General features: G+C 43.7%; 1 protein-coding gene across 1 annotated transcript in view; it reads left to right on the forward strand.

The window, feature by feature from the left end:
- Nucleotides 1-15,510, forward strand: part of NT5C1A (5'-nucleotidase, cytosolic IA) — a 117,659-nt gene that overhangs the window by 52,002 nt on the left and 50,147 nt on the right. Inside the window, exon 3 of the mRNA XM_069757173.1 lies at nt 377-506. Within this exon, the coding sequence (XP_069613274.1) occupies nt 377-506 (130 nt within the window). The remainder of the gene's footprint in view (nt 1-376; nt 507-15,510) is intronic.

Consider the following 15,510-nt stretch of genomic DNA (forward strand, 5'->3'; position numbering starts at 1 on the left):
ACTTGGAACTTCCTGATATGTGTGAGCAAGTGGGTTGAATGTACACTAAGATACTAGGAGCAATACACAGGCATATGATTTTCGCTAGTGTCACCTATAAACCTCTATTTTTTATTATTATTATTATTATTATTTATTTATATAGCACCATTAATTCCATGGTGCTTTACATGAGAAGGGGTTACATACAAGATTATAGATATCGTTTACAGCAAACAAATTTACGATGACAGACTGGTACAGAGGGGAGAGGACACTGTCCTTGCGGGACTTACAATCTATGGGATAATGGGGAGGAGACAGAAAGTCGTGGATTTATGTATTTTCTTTTTCACTTCTAGACATTAATCTCTTTTTGTTCTTATTCCATGCTAAGGCCCTGGAAGCTGTTAACACTCAGCTACGTGAGTTATATCCCGACAGTGAGGATCTGTTTGATATAGTCCTCATGACCAACAACCATGCACAAGTGGGAGTAAGACTCATTAACACCATAAACCATTACAGTAAGTACAGAATTGCTATAATGCTACCAAACAGACATGGTGTTTTCTTTGTAGCCACCAGCCAATAACATCATCTACAGCAAGGCTAATAAATTGTATTTAGTTAGGCCACGTTCACACTTTCAGTATTTGGTCAGTATTTTACCTCAGTATTTGTAAGCCAAAACCATGAGCAGAACAATCAGAGGAAAAGTATAATAGAAACATATGCACCACTTCTGTAATTATCACCCACTCCTGGCTTTGGCTTACACATACTGAGGTAAAAAACTCAACAAATACTCAATGTGTGCACGCGGCCTCATAGAAGAACCTTGGCAAACCTAAAGGGTCCAATCTGGCATACAGTATAATGATATACTTATTTTACTCACCACTAATTTCCCAGTGCTTTACAGAAATAATTAGCAGTGTCCTGATTGAGGCTCACAATCTAAAATCTTTGTGCTTTGTGGGTTTTGGACGCAAAACAACAGTGCTATCGATTGAGCCTCCATGCTGCCTATGAGAATAATAATAGCAAAATCTATATTATTATCATGTTAACCATTTTCACAAACTAATTTAAAAAAAGTCATACGTTAAATTTAGGTTCAGAAATCAGTGAATCCCCGCAGTGCAGAGTGCGTGCACTGGGAAAATTCATAAGTCTGCAGTCACAGAGAGTGACTGCAGACTTATCAATATAGGTATGTAGACCAGACAACTCCTTTGAGCCTACGTTCCCACAGTGAGCTCTTGGTTTGTTTTTGAGGTTGCAGATTTTCTGCAACATTTCTGGACCCGTTAAGTATAATAGGTAACTTGCATTTTTACTAAGAAAAAAAAATCACCAAAAACTCATCGTGGGAATGTAGCCTTATGGTGCCCATTGTATAATAAATATGTATATTTGTTGCATTGGATTGGCCTAATCTAATGGTGCATGCGGTATATAATGTAGGTACAGCAGACAGTTAATTACACTTGATATAATTTATTAACTGATAAATGGATTGTTTAGCATGTAACTCACCTAAGGCCTTTGCACACACTGCAGATTTGTCACGTTTTTTTTCTGTGTAGATTTGTCACAAAGCATGAGGGTTTCCTGATTCCAGCAAAGTGAATGAGCATCCTGAAGTCTCATGCACACGTCGCTTATTTCTCACTTGCAGATTTGGTGCAGATTTACATTTTCATCATGTCAATTCTTTCAGCGTTATTGCGGCAGATTCATCTCATACTAATGAATGAGTAGGGAAAATGTGCACCAAGAACGCATGTAAAAAACACATAAAAAATGTCAAAACATGGCAAAAACACATTTATTTTAAACCGCGTTTTTTCAACCAAGGGATGCAGAAATGGTGCCAAAATGTCTGCACCAAATACTTAATGTGTTAGAAATGTAAGACATTTGTATATGGGATAAGTGTTCTGGAGTGTTGATGTTGGGGCCTCAGCTGCAGTTTAGGGGTGCCAATGTAGCCAACATCTCCAAAATCAAATTGTAACACAGAATAAAGTACTAGTATACGTCATATCAAGAACTATATCAGTCTAGTGATATGTTTAAAACCCATAGAAATGTTGTATATTGATTTCAATGACCTGAAACAAAGATTGTCTTTTAACCATACAATTCATTTTCCTGAAATGTGAATGAGGAAGATATAAAGAAGAGAAATTGCCTTAAATGGCAAAATATTTATAGCAGAGAGGCAAGCATCTCCTAAGGCTATGTAATCAGAAGAAAAAATGACAGTACATATGATACAATAAAAAATAACAGTTTAATGCTGCAGTGCCACAAAATGGGGTTAAAAACTGTTAAACGTTACACCCGCACTGATGGTTGAACCATGTATTGTAATGATAATAAAAATTAGTTGGTGGGGCACAATGCCGGCCTCCCATCCGACCCGGGGTCCCGCCTGCTCGACATCACATCCTGGATGCAGATACAGTTTAAAGCACTGATGGAAAAAAGATAGAACAGAGAGCATCAGCTCCCACCTTTAGGTGCATTTGAGCTTTGACATCTTAGTGCACGGAGCACGATGATTTCACTACATTGAGCCCACTGTGAAAAGCTTTAGAATACTCTCTGCAAAGACAGGAGTGGTGGGGGAACATGGAGAGGTGAGTAGTTTTCTTTTTTTATAAATCAATGAGCACATTGTATTTATTGTAGTGATTGAAGTCATTATACCGTTTGGAGGTTTATGTGGGTAACATTATACTGTTTGGAGGGCTATGTGGGGGCCATTATTCTGTTTGAAGAGCTGGTGAGGGTCACTATGTAATGGGAGTGGTGGAACCACTGTGCCGTGGTCCGGGGAGAGCCTGGAGGGCCGAGACGAGATGAGCACCTGACTCTTCACTAGAGCCCCTGATGGTGGGGTTAGCCTATGGCTCCCGATGGACAGATGATCCCCAAGTGACAGGTAGCTGGATCGACCCAGTAGGAGAATACAACTGATACAGCAGGCACGGCAGGAACAAAGGAATCACAGATGCAGATGAGTATGGCTGGTATATAGATAGGCATTGGTACGTGCAGACGGATCCAGCTGATATACAGATTGGGATGGCAGGTGCAGGCGGATCCAGCTGATATACAGATTGGGACGACAGGTGCAGACAGGTTCGGCTGATATGGAGACTGGTACGGCAGGTGCAGGCGTGTCCGACTGATATACAGGCCGGCACAGCAGGTGCAGGTGGGTCCAGCTGATATACAGACTGGCATGGCAAGCGCAGGCAGGTCCGGCTGATATACAGACTGGCACAGCAGTGTCAGGCGGGTCCGGCTGACATACAGTCTGCCATGGGAGATACAGGCAGGTCAGGCTGATATACAGACTTGCAAGGTAGGTACTGGCAAGGACTGACAGGAACAAGGTAAGAACCAGCAGGTATGGTTAAGGACAGGCAGACAGGGAATATCTTAGAGCAGAGGAACACTAAGGGGCTTCAATAAGAGCAAAACTACTTTGTAAGAGATGGAAAGTTGTGAGATATGCTCTTTTGTGATCTTGCTGAATGTTTTAATTTTTTTTAGGGGGGGCAATTAAGACCTCTATGTGGCCCCGTGATTTTATGTATGCCCCTGCAATCCATGAGGAAACACATGTAGAACTATACCTGCTAAGTGCTAATATTTGCAAAGTCCCATACAAAAGATGCAAGGAATACAAGGCTATATGTGCCACAATAGAAGCTTAAAAATACTTCACTGCATATGGATTATGTCTGACATCAAACCAGGGACAGAAAGCTCACAAAATAGCTTGAGTATATAATCATTAATCGAGCTACATATGGATCATACTCCCCCACAATATGTGCCCTTATGTACCATTGATGAAGCTCTTAACTATACTAATATCACTATTTAAAGAAATGCAATATCTGCAAGCTGCCATTGTTTTAGGCCATTGTTGCCACACTACGTCTGCTTCATCCAAGGTCGTAATCAGATGTATGAAAACTTAGGCTAGTCAAGTCCACAAATTGCCCATGTTACTAGCTCAGAGTTCAGCTCCTTGTACTTATTGGTTATTGGGTGAGTGCACGAGCTGCTAGCCATTGACAGACACTATTTCATTCTGGTCTGTAAATCGAACCATAGCATGTCAGACTTATACCCCATGCATGCTCCTCTGGGAAATTAAATATGCAAATTGCTCTTCAGAGAGTCAGAGGACTAGAACTCTAGTGCTACTGGAGCGCCCCCAGACACAGGGCCACGGGGTACTCGGTACCGGTCCTCTCTGTTTCGGTGCTGGGGTTGTCACGGTGGCTGGACCCGGTCCGTGACCCTGCTAAGGGGCGTCCAATGAAAGGGTGATGTAGTTTGTCAAGGGTTCGTGACGCCACCTGTGGTATTCGGTCAGGATGACCGACGCTGCTAGGGGTTCCGCTGGGGTGATGGAATGGCAGCTAGATGGTATACCTTCCCACAGGTGAAGTATATCCCCAGGGCTTCCCTTTAGTGTAGGTGGTGATGATGTGAGGCGCAGTTAATAACGAGGACACAGGGTTGCAGTCTCTTTACCTTTTACTCAAGACTTCGTGATCCGCAATCCAGAGCACTGCTAACAGGGCTGGCTGAGTCCGGCCGGTCCGAAGGCACATCCAACAGTTCCCTTTGCAGGTGGAAATCAGTACCTACCAACTAGCGCCTGTGTGTTGTAGTTCTTCCCTGCTGAGCATTCGGGATAGCCCTTGCAACTTTCGTATCTGTTCTTTCTCTTTCTCTCCGTCCCCCAAGTTATTGTGTGGATAGGACGCACCCGTTTGACGGGAAGGCTCGGAGCTATTCTGGGACCCTAGAGACGCCCCTCTCCAACTTTGCCCCCTATGTCTGCTTAGGTGATGTAAGGTAGACAGCCAACCTAAAATCAACTGTCCTGCCGCTGTTCGAAGTAATGCTTGGAATCTGTCACTTCCTCGGCGTTCCGGCCACCGGCTACGCGCCTCAGTAGGATGTTGCCGATCTCGGGGCATGACTCCTACTGGATATCTCCTTGTGCTGCGATTTTGTTTCTCACTTCTCCACAATATCCTTCACTTCGTGTCCTTCCTTAGGATGCCGCCGCAAGGTAGTGCAGGCGCGGCTCCGTAACGTTCTGTTCTTTCCGCTAGATACCTGCCAGGAACCTCTCCCAGGATGCGTTCTGTTCTAACTTCCTATCCGACCCCTAGTTTTACCAGTGTGAGGAGTGGCCTAATACATAGTGCCTTTTGCTCCCCCTAGTGGCCGGAATGTGAAGTGTAATGTGTGACTGTGATACCTGGTCAGATGAACTCCTTTAGTGCAATCAGACATAACATCACTCCCCTTAGCGGCAGAGCGACATTACTGCAACGACCAGGACTCTGGGGCGCTGCACTACCTATTGGAAGTAGCGATCCTAAAAGTCAATATTGACCCTTTCATGAGCCTTGTCACATGACTTAGGAAAAAAGCCAAACCAGAATCTCAATTTTCAGGCACAGTGTATTACCCTTTCGTCAGTGCAAAGTATGAGATCTGATTTGGCTGGGTGAGAGGCTGAGAATGGGATCTAAGGGGTAAGGTATCTGCTTGTGGAGAGTAAAGCCAGATCTGGCATGTCAGAGTGAGGAGACTTATACGCCATTGCTACTTCCAGTAGGTGGCCCTAGAATTCTAGTCCTCTTCCTCTCTGAAGAGGCAATTTGCATTTTTTTTTACACAGACACTTGCTCTATGAGAAAAATCTGTCATCTTAACAGCCCCATTGAATAACAAGGGTCAGTGTGCTGCCTGTGTGCAATTCGATTTAAAATCGGATATCAGACGTCCAATTTATAGGCTCGCGGGAAGAAGCACTATCCCTACTAAATGATAAAGATTAATCCAATTAGAAATAAGCTAAGCGCCAACATCGGCTACACATAATAGGCAAGAGCTTTATTTTCAGTAAAGTTTAAATGTTTAGAATCTATACTTGCCCACTGCTCAGTATGGATCACGGGTCCTAAGTATTGTATTTGTGAATGCACATATGGTTACAATTTGGAGCTCTGCTGTTCTGATGCTGATGTAGCCGTTTTTTATTTGTTGATATTTGATTGGTATTTCAGATACACTGTGTGAAATTTGCACTCAGTTTGGCCTTTTGGACATTCTCTCTTTTTTGTTTTCCTTGGATTTATTTATTAGGTTTGAGCCTACATAAGCAGAAGAGTCCATGTTATTATCCATAATAAGTATTCTGTAGCAGTAATACACTGCTCAAAAAAATAAAGGAACACTAAAATCCCACATCCTAGATATCACTGAATAAAATATTCCAGTTATAAATCTTTATTCATTACATAGTGGAATGTGTTGAGACAATAAAACCTAAAAATGATCAATGTAAATCACAACTAATATCCCACGGAGGTCTGGAGTTGGAATGATGCTCAAAATCGAAGTGGAAAATGAAGTTGCAGGCTGATCCAACTTCAGTGGAAATGCCTCAAGACAAGGAAATGATGCTCAGTAGTGTGTGTGGCCTCCATGTGCCTGTATGATCTCCCTACAACGCCTGGGCATGTTCCTGATGAGGCAGCAGATGGCCTCCAGAGGGATCTCCTCTCAGACCTGGACTAAAGCATCCGCCAACTCCTGGACAGTCTGTGGTGCAATGTGACATTGGTGGATGGTACGAGACATGATGTCCCAGATGTGTTCAATCGGATTCAGGTCTGGGGAACGGACGGGCCAGTCCATAGCTTCAATGCCTTCATCTTGCAGGAACTGCTGACACACTCCAGCCACATCAGGTCTGGCATTGTCCTGCATTAGGAGAAAACCAGGGCCAACGCACCAACATATGGTCTCAAAAAGGGTCTGAGGATCTCATCTCAGTACCTAATGGCAGTCAGGCTACCTCTGGCGAGCACATGGAGGGCTGTGTGGCCCTCCAAAGAAATGCCTCCCCACACCATTACTGACCCACTGCCAAACCGGTCATGCTGAAGGATGTTGCAGGCAGCAGATCGCTCTCCACGGCATCTCCAGACTCTGTCACGTCTGTCACATGTGCTCAGGGTAAACCTGCTTTCATCTGTGAAGAGCACAGGGCGCCAGTGGTGAATTTGCCAATCCTGGTGTTCTGTGGCAAATGCCAAGCGTCCTGCACGGTGTTAGGCTTTGAGCACAACCCCCATCTGTGGACACTCAGACCATCCTCATGGAGTCAGTTTCTAACCGTTTGGGAAGACACATGCACATTTGTGGCCTGCTGGAGGTCGTTTTTGCAGGGAGTCCGTCTCATGCAACCGCGAGTGTGAAAGCACAATCAACATTCAAAAGTGACTAAAACATCAGCCAGAAAGCATTGGTACCGAGATGTGGTCTGTGGTCCCTACCTGCAGAACCACTCCTTTATTGAGTGTGTCTTGATAATTGCCAATAATTTCCATCTGTTGTCTATTCCATTTGCACAACAGCATGTGAAATTGATTGTCAAACAGTGTTGCTTCCTAAGTGGACAGTTTGATTTCACAAAAGTTTGATTTACTTGGACTTATATTCTGTTGTTTAAGTGTTCCCTTTATTTTTTTGAGCAGTGTATATTTATAACTTTTTCTGAATTGATGTAATTGGTTCTTATAATTAAGATGTAATTCTTTGGCCAACTTCATAATTTAACTTGCAAGACATTATCAATATTATCATATCTTATACATTTAAAGAGGTATTCCCATTTTGTACATTTATGGCATATCCAAACATTTGTCAAAACTTGTTTAGTGGATGGAGGTCCCTGCATTGCTGTCAGTGGAGAGGTGGTCAGAATACCCATAGATTTGTATGGAAATGTCAATTAACTGCATTGAAAGCAGCACGTGATGAAGCGACATTCATGAGATGGATAGAGCAGCCATTGGTGGGATTCACAGGATTCACATTTACAATATATTTGAGGTATAAATGTTCTAGATAGGAATATCCCTTTGATATCATGCAATACTGCTCACTGTTATTACACTTATTATGTTAAATAGTGGAATAAGGGATCAAAATAACTACAGTTACATGGTATTTGGTCAAACAAATCTGTTATGAGAGTCATTTGTTACTTCTAGTTTTGCGACTATTTAAGAACTGGTATTTTGACATAAAAAAAAGACAAAATGCAGATAGGAAGCATTACCATACATCGAAACCTATGGGGCAAATCACAAGTGATTTGCAACCATCGGTCCAAAATCTAAGCGTTTATGATATTTTGTGACAGTCACAATGTCACAGGTTCACAATACATCCCCTGAGGAAGCCACTTAGACTCGCAAAGCCTCTGTAGAGTGTTCCCTACACATGGTCTTTCAGGCACCCCTTGTAAACTGCTAGCAGCACATACCTTACTTCAATTGCTCCATATTTTCCATTTTCTTATTTTGGGGGCGTACTTTAATTTATTTGCTTTATTTTGTACTCTTTGATTTTTTTGAACTGAGAAGATACTATTCATAATTGCATAATTGCCCTTTATTTTTGTCTTTTTTTGTGTTCTTTGCCTGTTTTTCATTTGCACCTATTTTATGTACCTTTTTAAAGTCTATTTGACGTGTTTTCCTATTTTTTTTTTCTGTTCATCATTATTGATAGGATATCAGATTTAAAGATGTTTTCATCAATTGCAACGTCTTCAAAAATTACCTTTTTTCGCTGAAATGTATCCCAGTCACTTTCCAGCATGATTTATGAATGTCTTCAATCTTATTTGCAAATTTGCATTTCAGTGGAACCTGTGATTTTTTGTGTTTAAAAGCCACAAAACCGGGTACAGACAACAATAAGGAGCATTTTTGATGTTGCGCAAAATTCACGAATTACGTGCACCATTTTGGAGCAAAATCATCAGTGAATACCACAAGACAAGGCAAACACCGCCTCTCACCCCACAAATAATGAATCTGACCCTGAGATTTTATTCATAAGTGGAATTGCACAGTTTGCTACATTTGGCCTTAGAGTTCAGCCCATTTTGTTAGACCATTTACTGTATGGTTTGAAACCTATACCTAAATTGTGTGGTTTCCTGTGAGATGTATGTCTGATTATATCATGGTCAGACACTAAAAGTTCATTACACTTTTGTGTATTTTAAATGTTTTTTTTTCTATTTTTGTCTGTCATGATATGATTGTTTTTTTTTTTGATTGACCAATAAAAATTGATATTCTTTTTGCATATTTGTAATAACTTGATTTATTGTATTGGTTGGTTCATATTTGTAATGGTTTTTGGATGTACCTTTATTAAACATTAAATCTTTCATCGCATTTTACTTGGCAAACCGGCTACATCATGATAAAAAAAAGTGGCTGAACGTGAGATATTAGCTTTTAAACTTTATATGCCAATAACCACTATAATCAAGGGAGCATTAGTAGAGATTTTTCACTGGAATATTTTATTTTTCTACCTGTATGACGTTGTCCAATCATAAACAACAGGTGTCATGCAGGGGAAAAAAGAAAACACTATGTAACGTTGTTCTGTCCTCACTAGCTGAGGCAGGCTCATACGTAGCTATACAGTCAGCTAAACCGCTATACCGGGGTCCAATAAGGAGACTGTGGTTGAGTCTGTGCTTTATTAAACGTAGTGGTATATTGATGCGGTGAAACGGCAATGCAATCGCAAGGGGGATGAAGAGAAGCGTCTTTCCTTGAAGGCAAACTGAAGAAAGTGAAAGAAAAAATGGAGGGAAATGGAGGCTGAGCTACCATAATGCATTGCAAAGGAGGAGGAGAATCAGACATGGATAATACAAAAACAGAAGATTGAACTGCCAACATAACTCTGACCGCTAGAGGGAGCCAAAGCATCACAAACAAATAAAGGTATGAATATCCATACTGAGAAACCTGCAATTATGCAAACAGATAATCAGGGTAACAATATTAGATGGCAGAGACAGAACACTCCCCGTCTGGCATCAATGGATGTCACTACTCCTTTCTTCCGAAGGCAACAATAGGACCAGTTCAGATACAGGTCTGGAAAATGTCTTAGGTTCATTCCCTTTAGTTATCCTTAGCTCAACTTTGCGGACGTTGCCGTCCTTGCTCGGGAACGTTGCGGTAACTAGACCAAGTGGCCACTGGTTCCGATGAATTTGACAGTCTTTCACAAGAACAAGGTCACCTATGTTCAGGTTAGGTTTAGTAGATTGCCACTTTGTACGTGGCTGCAGGGTAGACAAATATTGTTTGCGCCACCTGTCCCAGAGAGTATTTGCAAGACTTTGTACCTGTCTCCATTGGCGCTTGTAGAGGTCCTTCGCGTCAAATCCTCCTGGAGGGGCACTGGACAGTCCCGTTTTCTGGGTAAGTAGAGTAGCTGGAGTCAATAACAAGGGCTCTTCAGGGTCGTTAGGAACTAGAACCAGGGGTCTTGCATTGATTATAGCTGCAGCCTCAGCCATGAAGGTGATTAGGCTTTTGTGGGTAAGCCTCGCTGCTCCTTCTGTAAATAGTCTTCCTTGGTGCTTGACCAGATTGTGGTAATGTTGTACGATTAGGTAGGCAACGTGACATTTTCCGGGAAGTATAAGAGGGAATTTCTCCACAAACTCCATCTCAGCTTCTTTGAGTCGGCCTCCTACTCTCAGTAGGCCGCTGTTGTCGATGAATGGGTCGAGTTTTCTCAATACACTGCTCGCTGGTATTGGAGCTTTGTTAATAAGACATTGGATTTCTGCAAAGTAGGTTTCTCTTTGAACAGTGAGGATGATGTGATTTCTAGAGAACTCTAAGTCGGAGATAACGTAGGTATTTTTACAAAGATGCCAACCTTTACATTTTTCTGTGCCACAAGTTCTGGTGGTCCTGAATGAGCGAGCTATATGAGTCAGGCAGGTAATGGCTCGAGTAAGTGACTTCCAACTTGTGAATCTGTCGAACCTGCAAGATCCAAGCTGGATAACAGAGGTCATTGTATGTAGTGTAGACACCTGAGGGCGGATTTCAGCATCTGAGTCCTCTCCTACTAGTTCAAAGGTGTCTGGAAAACATGCTTCAATGTACAATAGTTTTGGTCCCGAGAGCCACGTTGTGCTTCCTAGTCGACTTGCGTCAACTGCTCTAGTTGCATGATCTGCGGGATTCTGGTCTGTGGGTATGTAATGCCACTGCTTTGGATGAACTGATCTCCTGATTCGTAGCACTCTGTTATTGACATAAACGTAGAATCGCCTGGTTTCGTTGTGGATATATCCCAGGACTACTTTGCTGTCTGAGTAGAACTTGGCCTGTGTCAGGTCGATATCCATTTCGGATGCGATGAACTCTGCTAACTCAATGGCTAAGACTGCGGCACAAAGCTCTAACCTGGGTATAGTGTGCTCTGGTTGTGGTGCGAGTTTGGCCTTTCCCATAATGAAACCAATGTGGCCCTGACATTTAGAGTCTACAGTTTTGAGGTAGGCAACAGCGGCAATTGCTTTGACAGAAGCATCTGCAAATACGTACAGTCTTTGGCTCTGTATCTCAGTAGATGGCACAGGGGTGTACGGTCTTGGCACATGCAGGTTGGAGAGTGCCGCTAACGAGTTCTTCCACTCTTCCCACTGGATCCTCTTATCAGGTGGCAGAGGTGCATCCCAGTCAGATGTTTCCCTTGTTAAGTCTCTTAGTAGGGCCTTGCCTTGTATAGTAACAGGAGCTGCAAAACCCAGGGGATCGTACAGACTGTTGATGGTAGACAGGACGCCTCTACGTGTGAAAGGCCTTTCTTCCTGGTTGACCTGAAAGGTGAAAGTGTCTGACTGTAGATTCCAGAGAAGCCCGAGGCTGCGTTGCATTGGTGCGGGGTCTGACCCCAGGTCCAGGTCTCTGAGACCATTACATAGATCCTGAGAAGGGAACGCTTCCATGAGTTCTTGGCTGTTTGAGGCTATTTTATGAAGCCTAAGGTTTGAGCAGGCAAGCATGTCCTGGGCTCTCCTGAGAAGACTGATGGCAGTCTCATTTGAAGGCATGGCTTTTAGACAGTCGTCGACATAAAAGTCCTTTTCTATGAATTGTCTGACATCTGCTCCGTATTCTGCTTCTCTTTCCTGAGCCGACCTTTTGAGTCCGTAAATGGCGACTGCAGGTGAAGGACTATTGCCAAAGATGTGCACTCTCATGCGATACTCTGTGACTTCTTTAGTAGGATCATTGTCTCTGTACCAGAAGAATCTTAGGAAGTTCCTGTCTCTCTCTCTCACAAGGAAACAATGGAACATTTGCTGGATGTCAGCGATGAAGGCAATGGAATCCTTACGGAAGTGCATAAGTACACCCAGTAGTTTGTTATTGAGGTCTGGTCCTGTCAGTAGAACGTCATTCAGGGAGACATCATTAAATTTAGCACTGGAATCAAACACAACTCTGATCTGGCCTGGTTTCTTAGGGTGGTATACTCCAAACATGGGTAGGAACCAGCATTCTTCAGAGTCTTTGAGAGTGGGAGCTAGTTCTGCGTGACAGTTTTCAAAAATCTTTGACATGAAGGAGAAAAAGTGATCTTTCATCTCTGGTTTCTTTTGCAGATTACGTTTGAGAGAGGAGAAACGTTGTAATGCCTGATTTCTGTTGTTCGGAAGACGTGGTCTGTGGGTTTTGAAGGGAAGAGGTGCGACCCAGCTGTTGGTCTCATCTTTAACGAGTCCCTTGTCCATTACCTCTAAGAACAACTTGTCCTCTACCGACATTGCCACTTGGTTGTCCTGCTTAGTTCTCTGGAAGACTGTGCCCCCTAACTGATCCTCATAGCTTCCCGACACTATACTGCTGTTGTGAGTAAAGTCTATTAAATGATCAGGTAGTTGGATGCTGTGTGGCAGTTCCCTGACATGGAACTCATTGTTACAAGGTTGAAACAGAGATGGACGTCCTTTCTCCAATGTATTTGTCAGCATGCTTGTCACAGAAGATGGGGCGTGCATGCGTCCCAAGCATACGTTGCCAATTATGACCCATCCTAGGTCTAGCCTTTGGGCATAGGGAGCATTGTGGAGTCCGTTGATATGACGTCTCACTTTATGAACCTGTAGGATATCTCTCCCCAACAGCAGAATTATCTGGGCCTGATGGTCGAGTTCCGGTATGAGGTGTGCTATTTGTTTTAAGTGAGCGTGATGGATTGCTACATCTGGCGTAGGGATTTCAGATCTGTTGTCTGGGATCTGGTTACATTCGATGATCGTAGGTAGTGGTAGGCAGAATTGTCCGTCTAAAGACTCGATCTGGTAGTCAGTAGCTTTCCTGCCTGCTGTTGTCACAGTACCTGCACACGTCTTTAAGGAGTAGGGAGTGCTTGGCCCTTTGATGTTGAATAGGTCAAAGAACGTTGATCTAGCCAAGGATCGATTACTTTGGTCATCTAAGATAGCATACAGTCTTACAGCTTGGTCTCTATGGCCCTTCGGGTATACTTTGACGAGGCATATTTTTGAACAGGACCTACTGTCTATTGTCCCTTTGCAGACCTCGGTGCATTGTGAAGTGATCTCTGGCGTAGCTGTATCAGTGTTCCTTTCCTCCCCGCCATGCTCACTGTCAGCTGGCGTGTTTTGTGTACTCCATGGAGCTGGGCCAGGGTGTAGAGCGGTGTTATGATCTGTGGTGCCACATTCTGTGCATTTTACACTGACCTTGCAATCCTTGGCAAGATGAGCTGTGGACGAGCAGCACTTGTAGCAGATACCGTTTTCTTTCAGGAAGCTTCTGCGATCTGGCATAGATTTTCCTCTGAAAGCTCTCAGGAGAGGATGAGGCTTCTGATGAAGTGGGCACTGCTTGTCAGGGTCCTGCACCTTTGTCTCTGATTGGGAGCAGCCAGCAGACCTGTAATTAGAAACTGGAGAAGAAACATAAGTCTTGTGTACTTCCACAGATGTTCTGCGTGGATTTGCAGGTGGTGACGGTGTGGCATATGGTATTGCAAAGTCAAAGCTGGGATCGTTTCTAATTCTTGCTTGTTGGTGTATGAAGTCAACAAAAACGGAGAAGGGAGGGAATGGAACGCTGTGTTTGTATTTGTACGTGGAACCATGTGTGAGCCACCTCTCCTGTAGATTGTAGGGCAACTTCTGGACTATAGGGTTAACACCTCTGGCTGTGTCGAGAAATGCAAGTCCCTGTAGGTCGTCCTCGTATTTGGCAACTTGGACTTCCTTTAGCAAGTTGCTTAGCTCTCTAAGTTTCTGGAGACCTTTGTTAGATATTTTAGGAAAGTCATCGATTCTTTTGAACAAGGCTCTTTCTATTACTTCTGCTGAGCCGTAACACTCATCCAGCCTTTTCCAGATCTCTTTGAGGCCAGTCTCAGGGCGGTTTATATTAATGTCTCTGATCCTTACTGCGTGTTTGACTGACTCTTCTCCCAGGTATTTGACTAACAGGTCTATCTCTTCCCTGTGTTGTAGCCCCAAGTCTCTAATGACATTTTGGAAGGAAGCTTTCCAAGCTCTGTAACCTTCAGCTCGGTCAGTGAATTTCATGAGTCCCTTGGCAACCAGTTCACGTCGTGTGAAGAACTTGGCAAATTATGTCGTGAACCGGTTGTCAGCAGAGTATTCTGGTGATGGGTCGCCCTGATAGTGATGTGAGGTGCGTTCGTACCTGTTAGTGTCCTCATGGTGGCGCCAGCCGGTGTCGTATTGCTTCGGCCTGATGTACGGTGCGTCAGCAGGGTGATCCACGTTGGTTACCTGATGAGGGGCAAGGTAGTCATTAGCAGAGTTGTTTTGCCTCACATTTTCAAGTTTGTTTCTGTCCTGAGCCTCGTGACGACTCTCGCTCACTTCGCTGGAGGTGTCGTATTCTGGTTTTGGTACTGGTTCAGGGTTATAGTTTGGATCAGGAAGGTCATTAACATACTGAGATGTGCGTTGTGGTGAGTCTTGCAGTGGAAACTCCAGACTCGACGTACTGCTTTGGCTATGCAGCTTGGGATTTTGCGCGGCTTCTAGCGATTCTGCTTCGGCGAGGGCTGCGGCAGCTTCCCTTTTTGCTGCTAGGCTTTCTAAGGCGGCATCCACACGTGCCTTCTCTAACTGCGACCTTCTCTTTTGATCGGCTCTCTCTACATCTATGCGTGCTTTTTCTAATTTAAGTTGCATCTCTTGGTCAGCAAAGCTCGCTCGTATTTTGGCAGCTTCAGCATTTGCGCGGGCAATGGCGACAGCGCTGCTGATGGATGTTGTCTTTGAGGAGACGGAAGTAGCAGATCTTGTCCTATGCGATTTGTGAGACATGGTGTCTTGGGAAAGTGCTTGGCTGTGCAGAGATTGCTGTAGCTGTATTTAGTCTCTGAGTAGCCGGTGACTTGAATCCCACTAGTTGGATGGCTGCCGTTTCACTGTTCTGTCCTCACTAGCTGAGGCAGGCTCATACGTAGCTATACTGTCAGCTAAACCGCTATACCGGGGTCCAATAAGGAGACTGTGGTTGAGTCTGTGCTTTATTAAACGTAGTGGTATGTTGATGCGGTGAAACGGCAATG

The sequence above is a fragment of the Ranitomeya imitator genome, chromosome 3 (assembly GCF_032444005.1).
Source record: "Ranitomeya imitator isolate aRanImi1 chromosome 3, aRanImi1.pri, whole genome shotgun sequence".
Classification (NCBI taxonomy): Eukaryota; Metazoa; Chordata; class Amphibia; order Anura; family Dendrobatidae; genus Ranitomeya; species Ranitomeya imitator.